This window comes from Rana temporaria, chromosome 13 (genome assembly GCF_905171775.1).
Source record: "Rana temporaria chromosome 13, aRanTem1.1, whole genome shotgun sequence".
NCBI classification, from domain to species: domain Eukaryota; kingdom Metazoa; phylum Chordata; class Amphibia; order Anura; family Ranidae; genus Rana; species Rana temporaria.
This window is the reverse complement of record NC_053501.1, coordinates 36,434,815-36,456,990: the sequence shown is the minus strand read 5'-3', so window position 1 is coordinate 36,456,990 and position 22,176 is coordinate 36,434,815. Positions and strand designations below refer to the sequence as shown.

Below are 22,176 nucleotides of genomic sequence, written 5' to 3'. Positions count from 1 at the left end.
TGTCCATGCACACTATAGATGTTAACAGGCAAAAAAAAAATTAAAAATCACGGCCCGGATTCAGAAAGGACTTACGACGGCGTGTCTCCAGATACGCCGTCGTAAGTCCAAATGAGCACCGTCGTATCTATGCGCTGATTCATAAAGGCAGTTACGCCTGAATTTGGCCAAGATACGACCGACGTAAGTCTCCTACGCCGTCGTATCTTGGGTGCATATTTACGCTGGCCGCTAGGGGCGCTTCCGTAGATTTACGCGTCGAATATGCAAATGACCTAGATACGCCGATTCAGAAACGTACTTGTGCCCATCGGATTTAGCCACGCCGTTTACGTAAGGCGTCGGTCCGGCATAAGTTTACCCCTCATAAAGCAGGGGTAAGTCATGTTAAGGTATGGATGTCGGAAACGTTGGAACAGCGTCGTATTTTACGTTGTTTGCGTAAGTCGTACGTGAATGGGGCTGGGCGTATGTTACGTTCACGTTGACAAAGCATTGAGCCGACGTATCTTAGGGAGTATTTGCGATGTGACTGAGCATGCGTGCGCATTGCGCTGTTTGATCGGCCACTCATTTACATGGGGTCACGGCTCATTGTAATACAACACGCCCACTGCCTTGATAATTTGAATTAGGCAGGCTTACGCCGGCCCATTTACGCTACGCCGCTGTAACTTAGGGCGCAAGTTCTTTCTGAATGCGGTACTCGCCTCTCTAAGTTACGGCGGCGTAGCATATATAAGATGCGCTACGCCTGCCGAAAGTTACGCCATTCTTTCTGAATCCGGGCCCACTTGTGCATTCAGTAGAGGAGATTTTAAGCATACAAAATGCCTGACACGCCTAAACGTGGGTAAACATTTTACTGGCGGTTGATCCGACGGTGCAGCTGGCTGCTCTCATAGGCGATCAAAGAGTAGATACTCTTTCATCGACTCTATGGCCTTGGAGGACCGGAGCGACGACTGTCACTTCTGGTTCAGACTGAAAGTAAATCATTATTTATTTATTTTTTATCCGCTTCCGAGCCCGCCCATCGTACATATTCCTGGGCAGGGTGGCTCAGGATGTGCAAAATCACATACCCGAACATGGTTTTGTGCAGAGGGTGCACCGATCCCACTGTGATGGGACACAGCGGGAGCCAATCAGCAGGTCTGGCCGCCGCGACCTGCCAATTGTTCACAGGAGAGACAGAACAGTGATGTGCATATGTAAACAAAGCACACCGCTGATCTGTCAGTGAGGAAAAGAGAGATCTTCTGTTTCAACTAAGCTGAATCATGATCTCTGTTTTCCTCCAGTGTAACACCCCCCCAACAGTTGGAAAGCATCTCCCTAGGACACACTTAACCCCTTGATCACCCCCTAGTGTTATTTATACAAGGATCAGTGCATTTTTTTTTTTAACACTGATCACTGCATTGGTGTCAATGGTCCCCAAAAAGTGTCACTTAGGGTCAGATTTGTCTGCAACAATGTCGCAGTCCCGCTAAAAAAAAAAAAAACGCTGATCGCTGCCATTACTAGTAGAATAAATAAATAAATAAATAAATAAATAAATAAATAAATAAATATGCCATAAATATAACCCATAGTTTGGTTTGCACAAAAGTTATCGCGTCTACAATCAATAGACGCTTATTGTTTTTCTTTTTACCAAAAATATGTAGCAGAATACGTATTGACCTAAACTGATGAAGAAAATAGGATTTTTATAACAGCTTACCTGTAAAATCCTTTTCTTGAAGTACATCACGGGACACAGAGAAGCATAGTAATTACTATGTGGGTTATAGAGAGTACCTTCAGGTGTGGACACTGGCACGCCCTTAAGGCAAGAAGTTCCCTCCCCTATATAACCCCTCCCATACCGGGAGTACCTCAGTTTTGTAGCAAGCAATAAGTGTCCCAAATACCCCAAAAAGAGGGGCGGGTGCTCTGTGTCCCGTGATGTACTTCAAGAAAAGGATTTTACAGGTAAGCTGTTATAAAAATCCTATTTTCTTTATCGTACATCACGGGACACAGAGAAGCATAGTAATTACTATGTGGGACGTCCTAAAGCAATGCTATGAGGGGAGGGAGACCCCAAGAAATAAGCCGGGCGCCATCAGACATGAGGAATCAAACTGCAGCCTGCAGCACACTGCGCCCAAAGGCGCTCTCCTCATTCTTTCTTATGTCCAATTGATAAAACTTAGTGAAAGTATGGACAGACGACCATGTCGCGGCCTTGCAGACTTGAGCCATGGAGGCTTGATGATGCACTGCCCAGGAAGTACCCACCGCTCTAGTGGAATGTGCTTTAACCTTAAACGGGGGAACCTTTCCCCTCAAGCCATAGGCTTGAGCAATGACCTGCCGAATCCATTTGGAGATAGTGGACTTCGACGCTGCCTGCCCACATCTGGGACCTTCTGGCAGGATAAACAATGTATCAGTTTTCCGGACCTGAGCAGTAGCCTTAAGATAGATCTTAACTGCTCTTAATACGTCTAGCGTATGTAAAGACTTCTCCCTTGCAGAACTAGGTTCTGAGAAAAAAGACGGGAGAACAAGATCCTGATTCAAATGAAATCTTTAAACAACTTTAGGTAGGAAAGCCGGGTGGGGCCGTAGGACCACTCTATCCTTATGGAATATAAGGTACGGTTCCTTACAAGACAAGGCCGCCAACTCCGAAACCCTCCTGGCGGAGGTTATGGCTACCAAAAATATCACCTTCCTGGTCAGAAGGACCAAAGGAATATGAGCCAAGGGCTCAAATGGTTGTTTCTGTAAGACAGAAAGGACCAGATTCAGATCCCATGGACACAAGGGAATCTTGACTGGTGGACTAAGCCGGATCACACCTTGCAAAAAGGTTTTGATCAGGGAATGTGTAGCTAGTGGCCTTTGGAAAAAAATCGATAAGGCCGAGATCTGGCCCTTAATGGTGCTTAGGGCCAACTTCATGTCTGCCCCTAACTGCAGAAACTCCAGAATTCTGCCAATGAGATACCTCCGGGGATGCCAACCCCTGGTCTCGCACCAGGCCACATAAGATTTCCAAACTCGGTAATAGATAAGTCTGGATGCCGGTTTTCTGGCATTAATCAAAGTAGATGCCACCGCATTAGAGAGACCCCTTTTCTTTAAGATATGGGACTCAATAGCCAAACCGTCAAATTGAGAGACGGTAAGGAAGGATGGAATATTGGCCCCTGGGACAATAGGTCTGGCCAAGCGGAAGGGACCACGGTTGCCCCACGGACATCCTTACAATGTCCGCGAACCAGGCCCTTCTGGGCCACGCTGGAGCCACCAGAATCACTGGTCTTCCTTTCGACTTTACCCTGCGAAGAAGACGGGGTAATAATTGCAGCGGAGGAAACGCATACATTAGGGAGAACTGGTCCCATGGGAACACCAGTGCATCCGTGCCGTAAGCAAGTGGATCCCTTGTCCGGGACAGAAAGTTGCCCACCCTTGCATTGAACCTCGATGCAAAGAGATCGACATCTGGTGTTCCCCACCTCTGACAAATGCTCTGGAAGATGTCGGGGTGAAGAGTCCATTCCCCTGGAAGCACCTGTTGGCGGCTTAGGTAGTCTGCTCGCCAATTGTCTATTCCCGGAATGAACACTGCAGATATGCATGGGACATATTTCTCTGCCCAGGTCAGGATTCGATTCACCTCTCTTTGGGCTGCACGACTTCTTGTGCCCCCCTGGTGATTTATGTATGCCACGGCAGTGACATTGTCTGATTGAACCCTGACCGGAAGACCCTTCAACCTGTCTGACCAAGCTGACAGGGCTAGATAGACTGTTCTCGAATTTCCAGCAGATTTATGGGTAGAGACCTCTCGGAGGCTGACCATTTCCCCTGGAGAGACAAACCTCCCAGGACTGCACCCCAGCCTAGCAGACTGGCGTCCGTGGTCACAACCTGCCATGTCACGGGAACAAAGGACTTCCCCTTTAGCAGGTTCCGGGGAACCAGCCACCAACAAAGGCTCTGCCGGACTGACCGGGAGAGAGACATAGGGAGATCCAAGGCTTGAACCTTTTTGTTCCAAGCGGACAGAATGGCATGTTGAAGCTCCCTTGAGTGGAACTGCGCAAATGGAACGGCCTCGAACGAGGCTACCATCTTTCCCAGTAACCTCATACAGAGGCGAATGGGAGGCTGACGCTTTGCTTTGACTAGTTGAACTAGTTCTCTTAAAGCCTCGAACTTCCTTTGGGGCAGGAAGACCCTTTTTAGCTTTGTGTCTATGAGTAGACCCAAATATTCGAGCCTTTGCACAGGCATTAAGGCTGACTTGTCCAGGTTGAGAACCCAACCCATGGATTCCAGAAATTTTACGGTTCTGTGTACCGCTGAGTTTAGATCGGCCACTGACCGGTCTACTACCAATAGGTCGTCTAGATAGGCTACTATGGATATGCCTTGAGACCTTAGATAGGCTAACAGTGGAGCCAATACTTTCGTGAAAACACGAGGAGCGGTGGCCAGACCAAAAGGTAAGGCCACGAACTGGAAGTGGCGCTGATTTACCACGAAGCGAAGCAGCTTCTGATGGTCGAGAAAGATAGGAACGTGCAAGTATGCGTCCTTTATATCGATGGACGCTAGTAGTTCCCCTCCTTGCAGGGAGGCCACCACTGACCTGATCGATTCCATCCGGAATGATTGGACCTTTAGGAACTTGTTTAAGGCCTTGAGGTCCAGGATGGGTCTTACATCCCCGTTTGGTTTGGGGACGGTGAAGAGATTGGAATAAAACCCCAAACCTTGTTCTTCCACTGGCAGTTCTCTGATTACCCCTTGGGATAACAGATGATCTAAGGACCTTCTTTTGCCGAGGTCCTTTGGGACGTTCGAGGTTAAGAAGCGCGGTGGAGGAAATTCGCTCAACTCCAGCTTGTAGCCCCCGGAGACCGTAGAGAGGACCCACCTGTCTTGGATCCTGTCTAGCCAAGCCTCCGCAAACAGCTGAAGCCTTCCCCCCACCCGGCTGAGTGGGGGAGAACCTTCATAATGCTGACTTAGTTGCTGGCTTGGCCTGTGGCTTACGGTTCCAAGGCTTTTTGGAAGCCTGAGGCTGGCCCTGTGGCTTCCCACCTGCATTGAATCGCCCAGGAGGCCGTCGGAACTGCCTGGTACCGGAAGTACTAGGGATAGGAGAGGAGGATCTCTTAAAGGAGGGGGAACCCCTAAACCTTTTCTTTACTGGCAACAGTGTACTTTTGCCACTGGAAATTTTCTGAATATAAGCATCCAGATCTTCCCCAAACAAACGCTCTCCATGAAAGGGAAACCCCGCCAGTAATTTTTTACACGGGGCTTCAGCAGACCAGTTCTTCAGCCAGAGTAACCTGCGCATATGAACTAGCGAGAGAGTGAGACGTGAGGACTGCTGAATGGAGTCCTTAATAGCATCTATGGCAAAACATAATGCTCTGGGAAACTCAGCCAAATTCTGGGCCTGTTGTGCCGGCAATTCCTTTAAGACCCCTTTAAACTGGTCTTTCAAGGCCTGGCAAATCCCAATAGCCGCAATTGCAGGCTGGGTTATTCCTCTCGCTGAAGCAAAAGAGGTTTTTAATAAAGTCTCTAATCTCTTGTCTGTCGGATCTTTGAATATCAGAACGTTGTCTACTGGACAGGTCAAAGATTTGTTTACGCAGGACACAGCTGCGTCAACCTTGGGGATGCCCCATTTTTTTTTTTTTTTTGTGAATTGTTCCTCCATGGGGTATAAAACCGAAAACTTCTTAGGAGGAAGTAAATATCTATCTGGATGTTCCCAATCCTTGTAGATAAGCCATTCCAGCAGGGGGTGAACCGGGAAGGAATAATTAGCTTGAGGAGCTTTTAAGGAGCCTAAAGACGAGACTGCACTTGAAGCTGGCTCTGAAAGTGGCAACTTGAAGGCCGAACGGACCATCTCAGTGAGGGACTGGACCAACAATTTTTCGGATTGTGATGCCGAAAAGGGTTCTCCCAAAGTGGAATCCTCAGAGTCCACTACTATCAGCTGACCTTCTGCCAGATCTCCAGAGGGTAAATCAACCTCTTCTGAGGATGCATGCCCCAAATCGAGGGACTCCTCAGAGGGAGAGGGGGACCTTGTGCGTTTTTCCCTTGAGAGAGAGGATGCAATCAAGGTCGCTAATCTCTGCTCCAGACCCCCCATAGCTGAGGCCAGAGCCTCCTGTGTCACAAAAACTGGAGCAGGCGGGATAAGGGCAGAACAGGCATCTGACAGCCCTGATGGTTCACCCTGGGCCTCCTTCAATTTTTCAGGAGAGGAAGCAGCCGCAGGAGCATGCCCGAGATCCTCTGAGCCAGATGGCGATCCCTTTGCTTTTTTGCTTCTAGTCCCTGAGCCTTTAGCCATGATAAAGCTGAGGTACTCACAATAGTTGCAACTACTTGCGAACCTATAGACCAGCACTGACGCTGCTATTTGATGGTTGGCAAGGTGCAGAGCCCACTATGCGCCTTAAGCAGATGTCACTGTCCACCACCAGTACTAAATACTGAAAGTATGTGCACAAGATCTCTGTGTCCACCGTCAGCCAGAACCAGTTAGGTGGACTGGAGCATATAAGGACTAGGTGTAATCACCTGACCTGCTCTGTCCTGTAATCTCAAGCCTCATAGAGAACAGCTGAGATAGACCCCCTGCGCGCATGCGCACGCGCGCGCCGCTGTTAGGCGTGCACCACGAGGCTACGCGCGCACACGTAGCCGCACGCGCGCACATGTCGTCACACGCATCTCACGGAGCACGCCGCGCACATTCGTGCGCACCGAAGCAGCGTACAAAAAAATCATTTGTGCGCGCGCGTGCGCCTAAGACACATCAATGTCGCGCGCGCATGAAGCTACGCGCTCATGCATGAGGATGGAACACCACAGCTCCATGTGAGGACCAGGTAAGCCAAGTGAAGCCAAACATTTTGGACAACTTTTTTCTGCTTTTAACCTGCACAGGAGGGGCTAACTACCTGACTAGAGATACCCCTCCTCCCCACAACACACAGGACCATATAGGAGAAGCACAGACAGATAGCTTTAGGCAAACATAATGGCTCAAATAAAGGAAGGTTACTCCTAGGACCAAGTCCTGAAGCACCTTCACTTACCTGATCCAACGCTGCAGGACTCTGCATAACAGACAGTCCAATCTTCACCCATCACGGAGAGCAGCATCTATAGACCTTCAGGGATCGGGGTCCATGGACAGGAACACCACACCCCTGGACCCATATCGCACCCTGTCAGTAAACTTTTGGTATTAGGAAATTGACCAAAGTACTGAATAACCAGGATCCAGCTCTCAAAGAGAAGCATTACAGGCCAAACCCCGTTCTTCTTAACCGGGGCCCGGGTACCGTCCACTTTGGCTCAGAAGCACTTTGGACGGATCCGGATTTCATGGAGGCTTTTTACATCCAATATAGATCCCTCCAGTGGAGCTCCTTGGAGCACATGTTCACTCGTGACCAACACCTTAGACACTGGCAAAAAACTGAGGTACTCCCGGTATGGGAGGGGTTATATAGGGGAGGGAACTTCTTGCCTTAAGGGCGTGCCAGTGTCCACACCTGAAGGTACTCTCTATAACCCACATAGTAATTACTATGCTTCTCTGTGTCCCGTGATGTACGATAAAGAAATCTGATTTTTTTTTTTTTAATTGGGAATGTTTTCTAGCAGAAAGTAAACAACATTGTTTTTTATTTTAAAATTGCTACTCTTTTTTTGTTAATAGTGCAAACAATAAAAAACGCAGAGGTGACCAAATACCACCAAAAGAAAGCTCTAATTGTGGGGAAAAAAAGACAAATTTTATTTTGGTACAGCATCACACAACTGCGCAATTGTCAGTTAAAGCAACGCAGCGCCGTATGGCAAAAAATAGCCTGTTCAGGAAGTGGGTAAAACCTTCTGGGGCTGAAGTGGTTAAAGGAAAAGATCACGTTTTTTTTTTTGATCTTTTGCTTTTTAAAGCGGGGGTTCACCCCAAAAAAATGTTTTAACATTACATTCAGCCGCGTTGTGAGAATGACATTAGGCTGTTTTTTTTTTTTTTTAAATCCTTGCCGTACATACCGTTTTATCTATATTTTCACCGCAGCTTCCGGGTATGTAATCTGCGGGACTGGGCGTTCCTAATTGATTGACATGCTTCCGACCGGCGCATACAGTGCGTCACGAGTTGCCAAAAGAAGCCGGACTGCGAGTCGGCTCTATACGGCGCCTACGCACCGACGTTCGGCTTCTTTCGGCAACTTGTGACGCGCAGTATGCGCCGGTCGGAAGTATGTCAATCAATTAGGAACGCACAGTCCCGCAGATTACAAACCCGGAAACCGCGGTGAAAATATAGATAAAACGGTATGTACGGCAAGGATTTAAAAAAAAAAACAGCCTAATATCATTCTCACAACTCGGCTGAATGTAATGTTAAAACATTTTTTTGGGGTGAACCCCCGCTTTAAGGTAAAAAATATATTTGGGGTCTTTTTGACCCTAGATCTCTCTATAAAGAGTAAGGATGAGCTCTGGCGTGTTCGCATAGTACACGTGCAGAGCCCGCCAGGAAGTGTGCACGGCGCTGCGCTAATCACAGCCAGGGAGACATTTCCCGATGCTCGGCTGCAGGGATCGTGAAATGTCTCCCTGACTTTGATTAGCGCAGCGCCGTGCACGTGTACTATGCGAACACGCCAGAGCTCATCCTTAATAAAGAGGACCTGTCATCGTTATTTCTCTTTTAAGGGATGTTTACATTCCTTGTAATTAAGGATGAGCTCTGGCGTGTTCGCACACCCCATGTGCAGAGCCCTCCAGGAAGTCGGCACAGCACTGCGCTTATCACAGGCAGCGAGACATTGTCCCGACGCGCGGCTGCAGAGATCAGGAAATGTCTCCCTCCCTGTGATTAGCGCAGCGCCGATTTCCTGGCGGGCTCTGCACGTGGGGTGTGTGAACACACTGGAGCTCATCCTTACTTGTAATAGGAATAAAAAGTGATCAAAAAAATAAAAAAAAATTAAACGCTAGACCTCCTCTGTAACTTTAAACAGGTAACCTGTAAAGGCATTTAAAGCATCGGCAATAGAAATTTTTAAGTATCATAGTTTGTCGCCATTCCACGAGCGTGCGCAATTCAAAGCATGACATGTTAGATGTCTATTTAGTCACTGTATCGTCATGTTGCACATTTTACAAAACAAAATAGGGTAATATTGTGTTTTTTTATTACTTTTTAAGGTATATTTTTTCCCAAAAAATTGCTTTTGCAAAACCGATGCGCAAATACCATGTGACATAAAAAAAATTGCACCGATTGCCATTTCATTCCCTAGGGTCTCTGCTAAGAAAAAATAAAAAACTATAATATTTGGGGATTATAAGCCATTTTCTAGCAAAGAATATCATTTACCGGTAAACTTGTAAAGAAAAAGTGGCAGAAAAGGCTGGTCAGTAAGTGGTTAAACACAATAAAATGTTGTCAGTGTCTCCTGATCACTGAACGGTGTTGTAAATAAAGATGAAGCAATGATAATCAATGTACACCGGGCGGTGATGGCTGGGCGGGTCCCGGGCTGTGATTTCTCACCTATTTCCATGAAGTGAAGCAGAACCACCGACACCCCCTTGCTCTCCGGTACCGAGGCCATCTCCTCTCTTGTCCCAGAGGCTCCTATCACTTTCCGGGAGCAAACCCAGCTAGCGCGCCGCTGACTGTTACCAAGGCAACCGGACGCGGCTTTCAGTACACACCCCTTTTTTTAAAGCAATGGTACAGTCCTTCAGCTTTAGTGGCCGTACTAAGTCTATCTGGAAAGGGGTGCTTATCTGGCGCAGCATACACTTTACAATGTGTGCCCGGAAGTTCTTAGCAGAAGCGGCTGTAAACTATGTATCATCATGGGGCCCCATAGTAACACTTTTAAAGGGTCCTCATCTCTTTATTCACGCCTCAAAGGCAATTCATTTAAATACAGAATAGTAATTATATTTGTTAACATTCTATGCAGGTTCCCAAACTTGTTTTCTAAAGAGTAACTTTAGGTTCAGAAACTTTATAGGGTTCTCGCATATGGGTACCAAAAACGCCACATTGTAGGTGTTTGGGCATTTTTTATTTTTTACTGATCCGCCAATCCCTTTACTGGCTCGCGATCGCTCAGCCAATTCAATTCAAAATACTAACCATAACATATAAAGCCATACACCACTTTCCCCCTCACCAATCTTGTCACCAAATAACACCTAAACCCAGTGGCAGCTGGTACTCCATATTTTTTTTTTTTTTGGGGGGGGCTCAAACAAACTGAAAAAAACCCCCATCAATTTCAGCTACTGTGCCCATCTTTTGCCGCCACTGTGCCCATCAAACACAGCCACTGTGCCTATCAATTGCCGACACTGTGCCATCAAATTCAGCCACTGTGCCCATCAATTGCCGCCAGTTTGCCCCATCAATTGCCGCCAGTTTGCCCTATCAAATGCCGCCAGTTTGCCCCATAAAATGCCGCTAGTTTACCCCATCAATTGCCGACAGTTTGCCCCATCAAATACAGGCAGTTTGCCCCCCCCCCCCCCTGCCCAGCACTTACCTTTCACGGGTCAGCGCCGTCCTCCACGCTCCCTCCAAGTCCTCGATGTCTTCTCCCGTCCTCTTCCATCAAACGCAGCCACTGTGCCCATCAATTGCCGCCACTGTGCCCATCAATTGCCGCCACTGTGCCATCAAACGCAGCCACTGTGCCCATCAATTGCCGCCAGTTTGTCACATGAAATGCCGCAAGTTTGCCCCATCAAATGTCACCAGTTTGCCCCATCAAACGCTGGCAGTTTTCCCCATCAAATACAGGCAGTTTGCCCCCCTTGCCCAGCACTTACCTTTCTCGGGTCAGCGCAGTCCTCCACGCTCCCTCCAAGTCCTCAATGTCTTCTCCTGTTCTCTTCATGTCATCTCTGCTATGACTGGACGCCAGATAGGCATCCAATCACAGCGCCTGTCGCTTCAGCCTATCAGGTGACCGTAAACCAAACCCGGTGCACCTGATTGGCTGAGAGGCGGGTCATTGTTAGGGAAGCGATTCTCTAACACAGGACTACTTAAACAGCGAATGCACAGCAGTGTGTCCGCTGTTTAACAATTTGGAAGCCTATAAGAGCCCACAGGCTCTAATCAGGACGCCTATTAGAGCCGACGGCTCTAATCGGGCACTTCCAAAACACCCCCACCACTGTAATTCAGGTGGCCGGCGCTCGACAAGGGGCCAGACACCTGAATAGTAGGCAGCAGCGGCGACAATAGATAGATTCATGCAATGCAATGCAGAGACCAATCACAGCTGATCATCGTGTGAACCAGGAAGTGCTGGTAAGCTGAATTTCTCGGTTTACACTGACAAGGAGAGCCGATCGGCGTCTCTCCCTGTCAGAGGGGGGGGGGGGTCTGTGCTGATAATCAGCACATTGATTATCAGCACAGCCCCCTCAGTTGTGCAAATCACCTGTCAATCAGTGCCCAGTAGAAAGCTCTATTTGTGGGAAGAAAATTATAAAAATTATAAAAAACTGTACGTGTTGCATGACCGCGCAATTGTCATTCAAAGTGTGTCAGAGCTGAAAGCTGAAAATTGCCCTGGGCAGGAATGGCCGAAAGTGTCTGGTATTGAAGTGGTTAAAGTCGGGATCCACCCAGATGCCTGGACTGGCATCTGACTCAGCCTCTCAGTGCACCACCGAGAGCGGGAGCCAGCCGCAACGGCCCTCTTCACAGCCCAGCACTCCAGCGAGCTCTGCCAGGGCATAGCAGAGAGCCGAAGACTGACAGTCCCCGGCTCTCTGCTCACTGAAGACCGAAAACTGAGCAGTCAGCAGTGTTTGATCGATCAATTGTCAGTCTTAAAGGTGGCGGGGGACAGGATATTGGATCAATGCTGCATACACCTAGGCGAGTATATACAGTATAATGTATATATATCAGTGGCGGTGCGTCCATAGAGGGCGCAGGAGCGCCGCCCCCTCTCTCTCCTGCACCGCCACTGAAATACAATACATAGATTAATGCATTACATGAATCCATGTATTGTCGCTGCCACCCACTATTCAGATGGCCGGCCCCCTGGTGAGCGCCGGCCATCTGAATAACGTCAGCTGGTTGGCTTTGGAAGTGCCTATCAAAGCCAGCGGCTCTGATAGGCTTTCCGATTACAGCCCTCAGGCTTTACAGGACACAGTGGCAGCATTTTACAGGGCACAGTGGCTATAATTGATGGGCACAGTGGCTATAATTCATGGCACAGTGGCTACAATTGATTATTGATGGGCACAGTGGCGACAATTGATGGGCACAGTGGCGACAATTGATGGGCACAGTGGTAACAATTGATGGCACAGTGGTAACAATTGATGACACAGTGGCTGCGTTTGATGGCATGGCACAGTGGCTGCATTTGGCATGGCACAGTGGTGACAATTGATGGGCACAGTGGTGACAATTAATGGGCACAGTGGTGACAATTGATGGCACAGTGGTGACAATTGATGGCACAGTGGCTGCGTTTGATAGCATGGCACAGTGGTGACAATTAATGGGCACAGTGGCGATAAATGATGGCACAGTGGCTGCGTTTGATGGCATGGCACAGTGGCTGCATTTGATGGCATAGCACAGTGGCAACAATTGATGGCACAGTGGCGACAATTGATGGGCACAGTGGCTATAATTGATGGCACAGTGGCTACAATTGATTATTGATGGGCACAGTGGCGACAATTGATGGGTACAGTGGTGACAATTGATGGGCACAGTGGGGACAATTGATGGCACAGTGGTAACAATTGATGGCACAGTGGTAACAATTGATGGCACAGTGGCTGCGTATGATGGCATGGCACAGTGACTTCGTTTGGCATGGCACAGTGGTGACGATTGATGGGCACAGTGGTGACAATTGATGGCACAGTGGCTGCGTTTGATGTCATGGCACAGTGGTGACAATTGATGGGCACAGTGGCGATAAATGATGGCACAGTGGCTGCGTTTGATGGCATGGCACAGTGGCTGCATTTGATGGCATGGCACAGTGGCGACAATTGTTGGCACAGTGGCGACAATTGATGGCACAGTGGCGACAATTGATGGCATGGCACAGTGGTGACAATTGATGGCACAGTGGCTGCAATTGATGGGTACAGTGGCTGCCTTTGATGGGCACAGTGGCTGCATTTGATGGGCACAGTGGCTGCGTTTGATGGGCACAGTGGCTGCAATTGATGGGCACAGTAGCTGAGTATGATGGGCACAGTGAGGCTGCAATTGTTTTTTTATTTGTTTGTTTGCGCCTCCAAAAAATATTGGGCACCAGCCGTCACTGATATATATTGTTATTCCCAAACGTCTCTTTTAGTGTAAATGAGCCCTAAAGATTCTGTATGCCCCTTCAAATTATGCATTGTCTTAATGCACATGTTAATGCCTTGCAAATCCTTGCTTTAAGATTTGCTGTTAAAGTAGCCTGCTTCCATAACTGCATTGCAGTGCAGAGCATTGCTTGCTACTGTAGGGAGGGTTGGAGTTTAAAATAAAAGGTACCACAGAGCAGGAAAACCCACATCACCATAATACACCAATCTAAGTTTGGCCTTAGGGCCACTCACACCAGCTTAGTTTACTGTGGTGTGTTAAACACATGCACATTAAAGTGCATCATCATGTTCAGGCAACCCAGTCTAGTGCACCACAACAGACCAAAAAACAACATTTCTCAGCAGTGTACATGAGTTGCCACATGTTCAGGTGTGCAAGTGATAAATGCTGGGTTGTTATTGCAGTGCACTGGGGTGAATGGACCCGTAAGTGGCCCTATGTAAGTCTCACAATAAAGAGGAGTGGGGTTGTAGGTAAGTTGGGATGAACTTGGGCATGTTCAGGTCTTACTTTGAACCCACCTGAGCAAGCCTGCCAAGATGTGTATATATGTAGCTGTGGCATGCCTCGGACACTTATGATTGGCCCAGTATAGTGACAACTTCCTGGTGGGCTCGCTCTTGTGAGTTCAGACTAGGACAGCATTTCTCAACTCCAGTCCTCAAGGCGCCCCAACAGGTCATGTTTTCAGGATTTCCCTCAGATGAAACGTCTATGGTAATTACTAAGGCAGTGAAACTGATCAAATCACATGTGCAAAATAATGGCAAGCCTGAAAACATGACCTGTTGGGCGCCTTGAGGAGTGAAGTTGAGAAACAATGGACTAGGATACAAACATGCCTGAGTTCACCCCTATAGGTAATTTTTTCTTTTTTTTTTTTTTTATTTTTTTCCCACTTCAGACTCCGCTCACACTTGACAGCGAGACTTGCTCACGGTTAGACCGCCCTTAACGTCTCTCTAGTGGCTTCGCATCATGCGTGGGTTTTTTTTTTTTTTTTTTAAACAGTTGCAAATTTGTCATTTTTTGAACCTTTAGTTATGCTTTTTACGTTTAACAAGTCTAACTACTTACTTAATACGCTGACTTGACTAGCCCCTTTTTTTTTTTTTTTTCCCCCCTCTTTCTTCCCCCTTTTTTTTTTTTACCCAAATCGCTTTCCCATTTTTCTAGACAGGGCAGTGTTTCCTGGGTCTCGAGCTCCGTTAATATTCCATATGCTTTTGATATACCATGTGTCAGTGGCCCATCTATATTGCATATTTTTTCTATTGGGTTTAATGTTTTTTCTTCCCGAATCGGTTGTGGTAGTGTGCTCACAAAGTGATTTAACTGTAAATACTCCCATTCACTCATCCGTTGATCCCCTTCTCCCACTATTATATCCTGTCTTGCTTTTATTTTTCCCCGTGTGACAATATCTTTTAATTTTTTCTCACCCAATTGCTTTCCGAAACGTGTTCCATTGCCTGGTGGGAAGAAATTTGTGCCTGCTAATGGGATTAATGGAGAGTTATACTCCCATTTTTCCCGTCTAAATAAAGTGTCCCATATTTTAAAAACATTCTTTGTTATACTATGTGTGTTTGTGCCCAATTTCCTCGTCTTAGGTGGTATCCAAATGTTTCTGTTTAGTTGTGCATTACTTATTTTATCTTCCATACGTGCCCATTTTTTTTTGGTATGTGTGTTTGTCCATTCTATTAACCTAGCTAAATTAACGGCAAAATAATATCTTTTTATGTCGGGGAGCCCCAACCCGCCTCCTTTTTTTTTCAAGCTCAACTGTGTATAGCTTATTCTGGCCTTTTTACCTGCCCATATATATTTCAAGATTATTGTTTTAATTACCTTAAAGAAGCTTTGCGGTATCTTTATTGGGAGCATTTGAAGTTTATATGTTATCTTCGGTAGTATCATCATTTTAAACGCATTTATCTTACCTATCCAGGAGATGTGTTTTCTTGCGAGATTTTTCAAGTCTTGGTTAATGTCATTAATTAAGGGGATAAAGTTGGCTATGTAGAGTTTTTCAACTGTTGGTGTGATCTTTATTCCTAAATATGTAATAGCTTCCTTTTCCCATGTAAATGGGAAATCCTTCTGAAGCTCTTCTGCTTCTTTTTTTTCTATCCCCACATTTAGGATTACTGTTTTTATCGGGTTTATTTTAAAGTTGGAAAGTTCACCGTATCTTTTTATTTCCTTTATAACGTTAGGGAGGGAAACTCTAGGTTTAGTCAGATATAGGAGTATGTCGTCTGCGTACGCCGCCACCTTATGTTCATCGTCTCCCACTCTCACCCCCCCTATGTCCGGGTTTTCCCGGATTTTTGCTAACAGTGGTTCCAGTGCTATTACATATAGGAGGGGTGAGAGCGGGCACCCCTGTCTGGTTCCATTTTTCATTTCGAACGCAGACGACATACTCCCATTGACCTTCACCCTTGCCGTCGGGTGGCTATATAGGTTTTTTACCCATTTCAAAAACCTTGGTCCCAGACCTATATTTTGTAAAGTTTCCATCATAAACCCCCAGTCGACTCTGTCAAATGCTTTTTCAGCATCTAAAGACATGAGTACGACTGGGGGGTTTCTTTTTTTGATCCTGTTGTAGTAGCAAGCAGGGTCCTTATGCTATTATCTCTCCCTTCTTCTGCCTGTTACAAAGCCTGCCTGATCTATATTTATTAATTCCGGCATTAAACTTTTTATCCTAGTTGCTAGTATTTTCGCATAAACCTTCAGGTCTGCATTTAACAATGCTATTGGTCGATAGTTAGAACACAACGTTCCATCTTTTCCTGTTTTAGGGATTATAGAAATACTTGCTAGCAGCGATTCTTTTCTTATTTCCTCTTCCTCTCCTATTTTATTGAAGTAATTACACATCTCTGGGACCAAAAGTTCTCTAAATTTTTTATAATATTTAATCGGCAAGCCGTCGGGGCCTGGACTCTTACCACCCGGTGTTTCCTGGAGGGCTCTATAAATCTCCTCCTGAGTTATAGAGGCATCCAGGGATTCCCTGTCGTTTTGAGTTATTTTAGGTAAGTTCACTTCTTTTAGGTATTCCTTGATTTTCCTTATTCTAATGTTTTGTTGCTCTTGAGTTTCGTTGATTCTTATTGAATATAATGTACTATAATAAGTCTGGAAAGCTTCCGCAATTTCAGATGTCTTGTATTTCATAAGGCCGTCTTGGTTTTTTATTTTTTCTATGTAATTTTTTATTTTTTTTCCCTTGATATTCTGGCTAGATATTTCCCTGGTTTGTTCCCCCATTTATACCTCTCTTTTCTGACATTTTTGAATATCTTCCTTGTTTCTACCTTCATCAAGTCTCTGAGCTGGGCCCTCTTTATCACTATTTCTTGATATACCTCGTTTTCTCCTCGCTCTTTATGCGTTTGTTCCAGTTCAAATAATTCAGATGTTAATTTTTTCATGTTTAATTTTCTTGTCTTTTTTTTCCCTGCTTCAATTGAGATTAATTTCCCTCTAATGTATGCCTTATGGGCCTCCCTATAGGTAATTATGACTTATACTGAAGGTCCTGGAGGAGGGTGGAGTCACAGAAAATAATCCAGATTTAGTGAAAAATGTAATGGAGGACACTCTCTGACTTTGACTGTCTCTTCAGGGCGAAACCCCTCTTGAGGCTACTAGTGATGAGTGAACTACAGCTCAGGGGACTCCATTGGAAAAGCAAATCTGGAGCAGTCTCTCCAAGAGTTAACCAGGAAATTCCCTAGGATGTCTTTCATGCTTGTACTCACTGCTTTCCTCATTTTATTTATACACACCTCAGCCTCTACTGGTCATTTTGGCTACGAGGGATTGGCTGAGGCTGTATGAATATGCAAGTTGAGGATCTGTCTCTTCCAACCCACTAAACTTTGAAACTATAAACCAGGGGGAAACAGTCTAACCTGCAACTAGCAAAGGACAGAACAGCAAAAGGCATCAAACTTTGCTTTAATGGCTACAGAAAAAAACAAATAATAAATTCTCCTCAATACTACTAGCAACCTAACTAGGAGAGTGCTACACCAGTTTGAAGATTTTCCCATCTCCAGTTTCTGAGGCAACTCAAACATTTTAGATTTAGGTTTTTGGCATATACAGTACAGACCAAAAGTTTGGACACACCTTCTCATTCAAAGAGTTTTCTTTATTTTCATGACTATGAAAATTGTAGATTCACATTGAAGGCATCAAAACTATGAATTAACACATGTGGAATTATACATAACAAAAAAGTGTGAAACAACTGAAAATATATTTCATATTCTAGGTTCTTCAAAGTAGCCACCTTTTGCAGCAGACACATCTCTAGAACTGTTAAGAGGAGACTGTGTGAATCAGGCCTTCATGGTAGAATATCTGCTAGGAAACCACTGCTAAGGAAAGGCAACAAGCAGAAGAGACTTGCTTGGGCTAAAGAACACAAGGAATGGACATTAGACCAGTGGAAATCTGTGCTTTGGTCTGAGGAGTCCAAACTTGATGTCTTTGGTTCCAACCCCTGTGTCTTTGTGCGACGCAGAAAAGGTGAACGGATGGACTCTACATGCCTGGTTCCCACCGTGAAGCATGGAGGAGGAGGTGTGATGGTGTGGGGGTGCTTTGCTGGTGACACTGTTGGGGATTTATTCAAAATTGAAGGCATACTGAACCAGCATGGCTACCACAGCATCTTGCAGCGGCATGCTATTCCATCCGGTTTGCGTTTAGTTGGACCATCATTTATTTTTCAACAGGACAATGACCCCAAACACACCTCCAGGCGGGGGAAGGGCTATTTGACCAAGAAGGAGAGTGATGGGGTGCTGTGCCAGGTGACTACCTCTTGAAGCTCATCAAGAGAATGCCAAGAGTGTGCAAAGCATTAATCAAAGCAAAAGGTGGCTACTTTAAAGAACCTAGAATATGAAATCTATTTTCAGTTGTTTCACACTTTTTTGTTATGTATAATTCCACATGTGTTCATTCATAGTTTTGACGCCTTCAGTGTGAATCTACAATTTTCATATTCATGAAAATAAAGAAAACTCTTTGAATGAGAAGGTGTGTCCAAACTTTTGGTCTGTACTGTAAATGGTCACCAGTGCCAAACAAGAGGGTGAATCCATCCAGCGAGCTGAAGACAGTGATACAACTCGACCAAGGTTAATAATGTTTTATCAAAAACTGCAGACACATTTTTAATTACGTGTCCTTGTACTCTTTATATACTGCTTTCCATCCAGTCATTGCTTTTCATCACTATGTTCCATTTTTAGAAATGTTGATAGATGTCTTTCAAGTTTCTCATATAATTCATCCTTGATCTTGTCTTCATCTTCTATTGGGGCAAACTTCCTGCTCATGCTCTCTAATTGACTGTGCAGAAGGTAATAATTGATATTTTATATTTCATATGTATTATAATACCATTTTTTCTCAGCCATTAATGTGCAGTATTATGGAATTATCTTGGCTTCCTTATGCCCTCACATTTCGATCTAATGTCCGTAGATTTTAAATACTTTAATTTTGTCATTGCTTTTAGCACATTACGTGGCTTTAGTTACAGACCATGGTCATGTTGAGGTTGTCAATTTTTTTCTGATATGTTTTTACTATGCTTTGGTTTCTGCAAATGTATTTTTCCCCAGCACGGGTTTGTCAGGCCTTCGCCAGCTCTCAAACTGAAGCATCAGGGGCAGATTCACAAAGATCTGCATCGGCGCAGCGTATCTGAGATACGCTACACCGCCGTAACTTACCTGGCTTTGGTTTGAATCCAGAAAGAATTTGCGCCGTAAGTTACGGCGGCGTAGTGTATCTCTCGCGGCGTAAGGGCACGGAATTCAAATGCGGCGAGTAGGGGCGTGTTTCATTTAAATGAAGCGCGTCCCCGCGCCGAACTGCGCATGCCCCGTCCGTCAAAACTCCCAGGGTGCATTGCTCCAAATGACGTCGCAAGGACGTCATTGTTTTCGGCGTGAACTCGGCGTAAATGGGGTCCAGCCCCATTCACGGACGACTTACGCAAACGAAGAAAAATTTTCAAAATTATACGTGGGAACGACGGCCATACTTAACATTGACTACGCCACCAGATAGCAGCTTTAACTATACGCCGGAAAAAGCCGAACGGAAACGACGTAAAAGAATGCGACGGCCGCTCGTACGTTCGTGGATCGTCGGAAATAGCTAATTTGCATACTCGCCGCGGATTACGACGTGAACGCCACCCAGCGGCGGCCGAAAACTGCATCTTAGATCCGACGGCGTACTAAGGCGTACGCCTGTCGGATCGTATCTTGTTTGGTGGATACCAAAACAAAGATACGACGCGCAAAATTTGAAATTACGCGGCGTATCAACAGATACGCCTGTTTTTTTTTTTCTTGAGGATCTACCCCTCAGTCTTTAATTTTGAGTTATGCTTCCCAACATGAGTTGGTCCAAGGATCCCATCCCCCTTGGTTTTCTTTCTCTCAGTCTTTTGGGATTCTTCCTGTAGCCTACAAGGCAGCAAGGGCAACACTTATTCACTGCAAACTCACCAGGCCTCCTATATTATTATTATTATACAGGATTTATATAGCGCCAACTATAGCTTTTAACAATGGTAACCAGGCCACCAGTATCCCACCCGGGCCTCCAATAGCCATCAGGGTTGCTCTAACCTCCTGATGTTGTCACTAGACTGTAATGCCGCGTACACACGATCGTACATTCCGACATCAAAACCGTGGATTTTTTTCCTACGGATGTTCGCTCAAACGTGTCTTGCATACACATGGTCACACAAATGTTGTCGGAAACTGCGAACATCAAGAACGCGGTGACGTACAACACTACGACGAGCCGAGAAAAATGAAGTTCAATGATTCAAAGCATGCGTCAAATTGATTCCAAGCATGTGTAAAATTTTTGTGCGTTGTATTGTGTACACGCGGTCGGAATTTCCGACAAGAACTTTTGTTGTCGGAAAAATTGAGAACCAGCTCTCAAATTTTTGTTGTCGGAAATTCCGACAGCAAATGTCCGATGGAGCCTACACAGGGTCGGATTTTCCGACAACAAGCTCACATCGAACATTTGTTGTCAGAAATTCCGAGCGTGTGTCCGCGGCATTAGTCTGTAAACCAGAACACTATCCTCCACTAGCAAGCTTGTTCAGTAAATGAGTCTCGTCTTGGGTTGCTGTAGTTTTCATATAATCTAGCCGTAAACTTGTTTTAAATTTAGTTTGGCAAAGATTGCAGATGGTTTAGAACACATGTGAGATTTTATTCTTGTTAGAGGCTTCATTTAGAGATTCCCTCACTTCTTGTTTGGTAAACAGAATGGGGTAGATTTACTAGAATTGGTACACTGAGAATCTGGTGCATCTGTGAATGGTAGCCAATCAGCTTCTAACTTCAGCTTGTTCAATTAGGCTACCCCCAATGCTCACAGGACAGGACGTGAGGGTACGTCTCTCTAAGGCCCCGTACACACGAGAGGATCCATCCGCTGGAATTGATCCGCGGACCGGCTCCAGCGGATAGATCCCCTGGTGTGTACAATCCAGCGGATCTGTTTCCGCGGATTTTTATCCCCTGGGATAAATTTCCAGCAGATAAAAATTTGAAGACATGCTTTCTAATCTATCCGCATGAATCCATCCCAACGGATTGATCCGCTGGTCTGTACAGACCAGCGGATCAATCCGTCCGAATCAATCCCCCGCATGCGTCGTAATGATTCGACGCATGCGTGGAATTCCTTATATGACAGCGTCGCGCACGTCGCCGCGTCATCACCCGCGGCGACGGCGCGACACGTCATCGCGATGGGATTTCGGCGCGGATTTTTGATCCGATGGTGAGTACACTTCATCGGATCAAAATCGGTCGTCTGTACAGACTCACCGTACATGTCCGATCGGCCGCCATCCCCGCATGCGTCGCATGCGTGGAAGCATGAACTTCCAGGGCCGCAGCACGTCGCCGCGTCATCGGTCGCGGCGACGGCGCGGCCACGTCACCGCGTATGCGCAGATTTCTGTCTGATGGTGTGTACAACCACCAGACAGAAATCCTCCGGCGGACATGTCCGCTGAAAACGGTCCGGGCGGACCGTTTCCAGCGGACAGGTCCGTCCATGTTACGAGGGCCTAACAGCAACACAGAAGTGAACATTTTCTTTAAAGTTATGTAGGGAAATGCTAGAACCTCTGTCTGATTTTATTGTTGTCTGTTTTTCCTAACTTCCACATCTGGTAAAAAGCAGAAATTGATGGAATGCCAGACAGCAATAAAACCTGACAGATGTTCTAAACATTTCCCCATTTCACCCAAAATGTAAAAGCTGAACACCAGGATGAACAAATATTGTCTAAATACAAGTAGCATGTGTGATTCTACTAGAGTTATGAAGTGCTTTGTGTATTTCCTCTAGATCTGTCCAGTGTGAAACTTTGCCTCTGTGCCGGATATTCCTGTAATAAAGACCAATCACTGCTGCTTCCTCTCCTTGTGCAGGCTGGCTGGTCTAGTCTCCACCCCCTCCTATAGTTTTCTACAGGTAGCCTGTAGTGGGTGGGTCTGCTGGCCCCTCCCACAGCTCTGCTGTCTGCGGCAGGCTATGCACAGCACAGTGATGATGTCACTATCACTTTTACAAGGTCAGATTTGGGTTTTCATAGACATTTTCTATGGGCAGCCCTACAGTCTCGT

General features: G+C 46.0%; 1 protein-coding gene across 2 annotated transcripts in view; it reads right to left on the bottom strand.

Annotated features, from left to right (window-relative positions):
• The window catches only part of LOC120921123 (COP1-interactive protein 1-like), a 66,312-nt gene extending 56,457 nt beyond the window's left edge, over positions 1-9,855 (bottom strand). The window contains exon 1 of one of the 2 annotated variants that reach the window (XM_040333790.1): positions 9,626-9,855. In XM_040333790.1, the coding sequence (XP_040189724.1) occupies positions 9,626-9,686 (61 nt within the window). In that variant the 5' untranslated portion in view covers positions 9,687-9,855. The remainder of the gene's footprint in view (positions 1-9,625) is intronic. The other variant, XM_040333789.1, reaches the window with a different exon arrangement.
• Between the last annotated feature and the right edge of the window lie 12,321 nt (positions 9,856-22,176).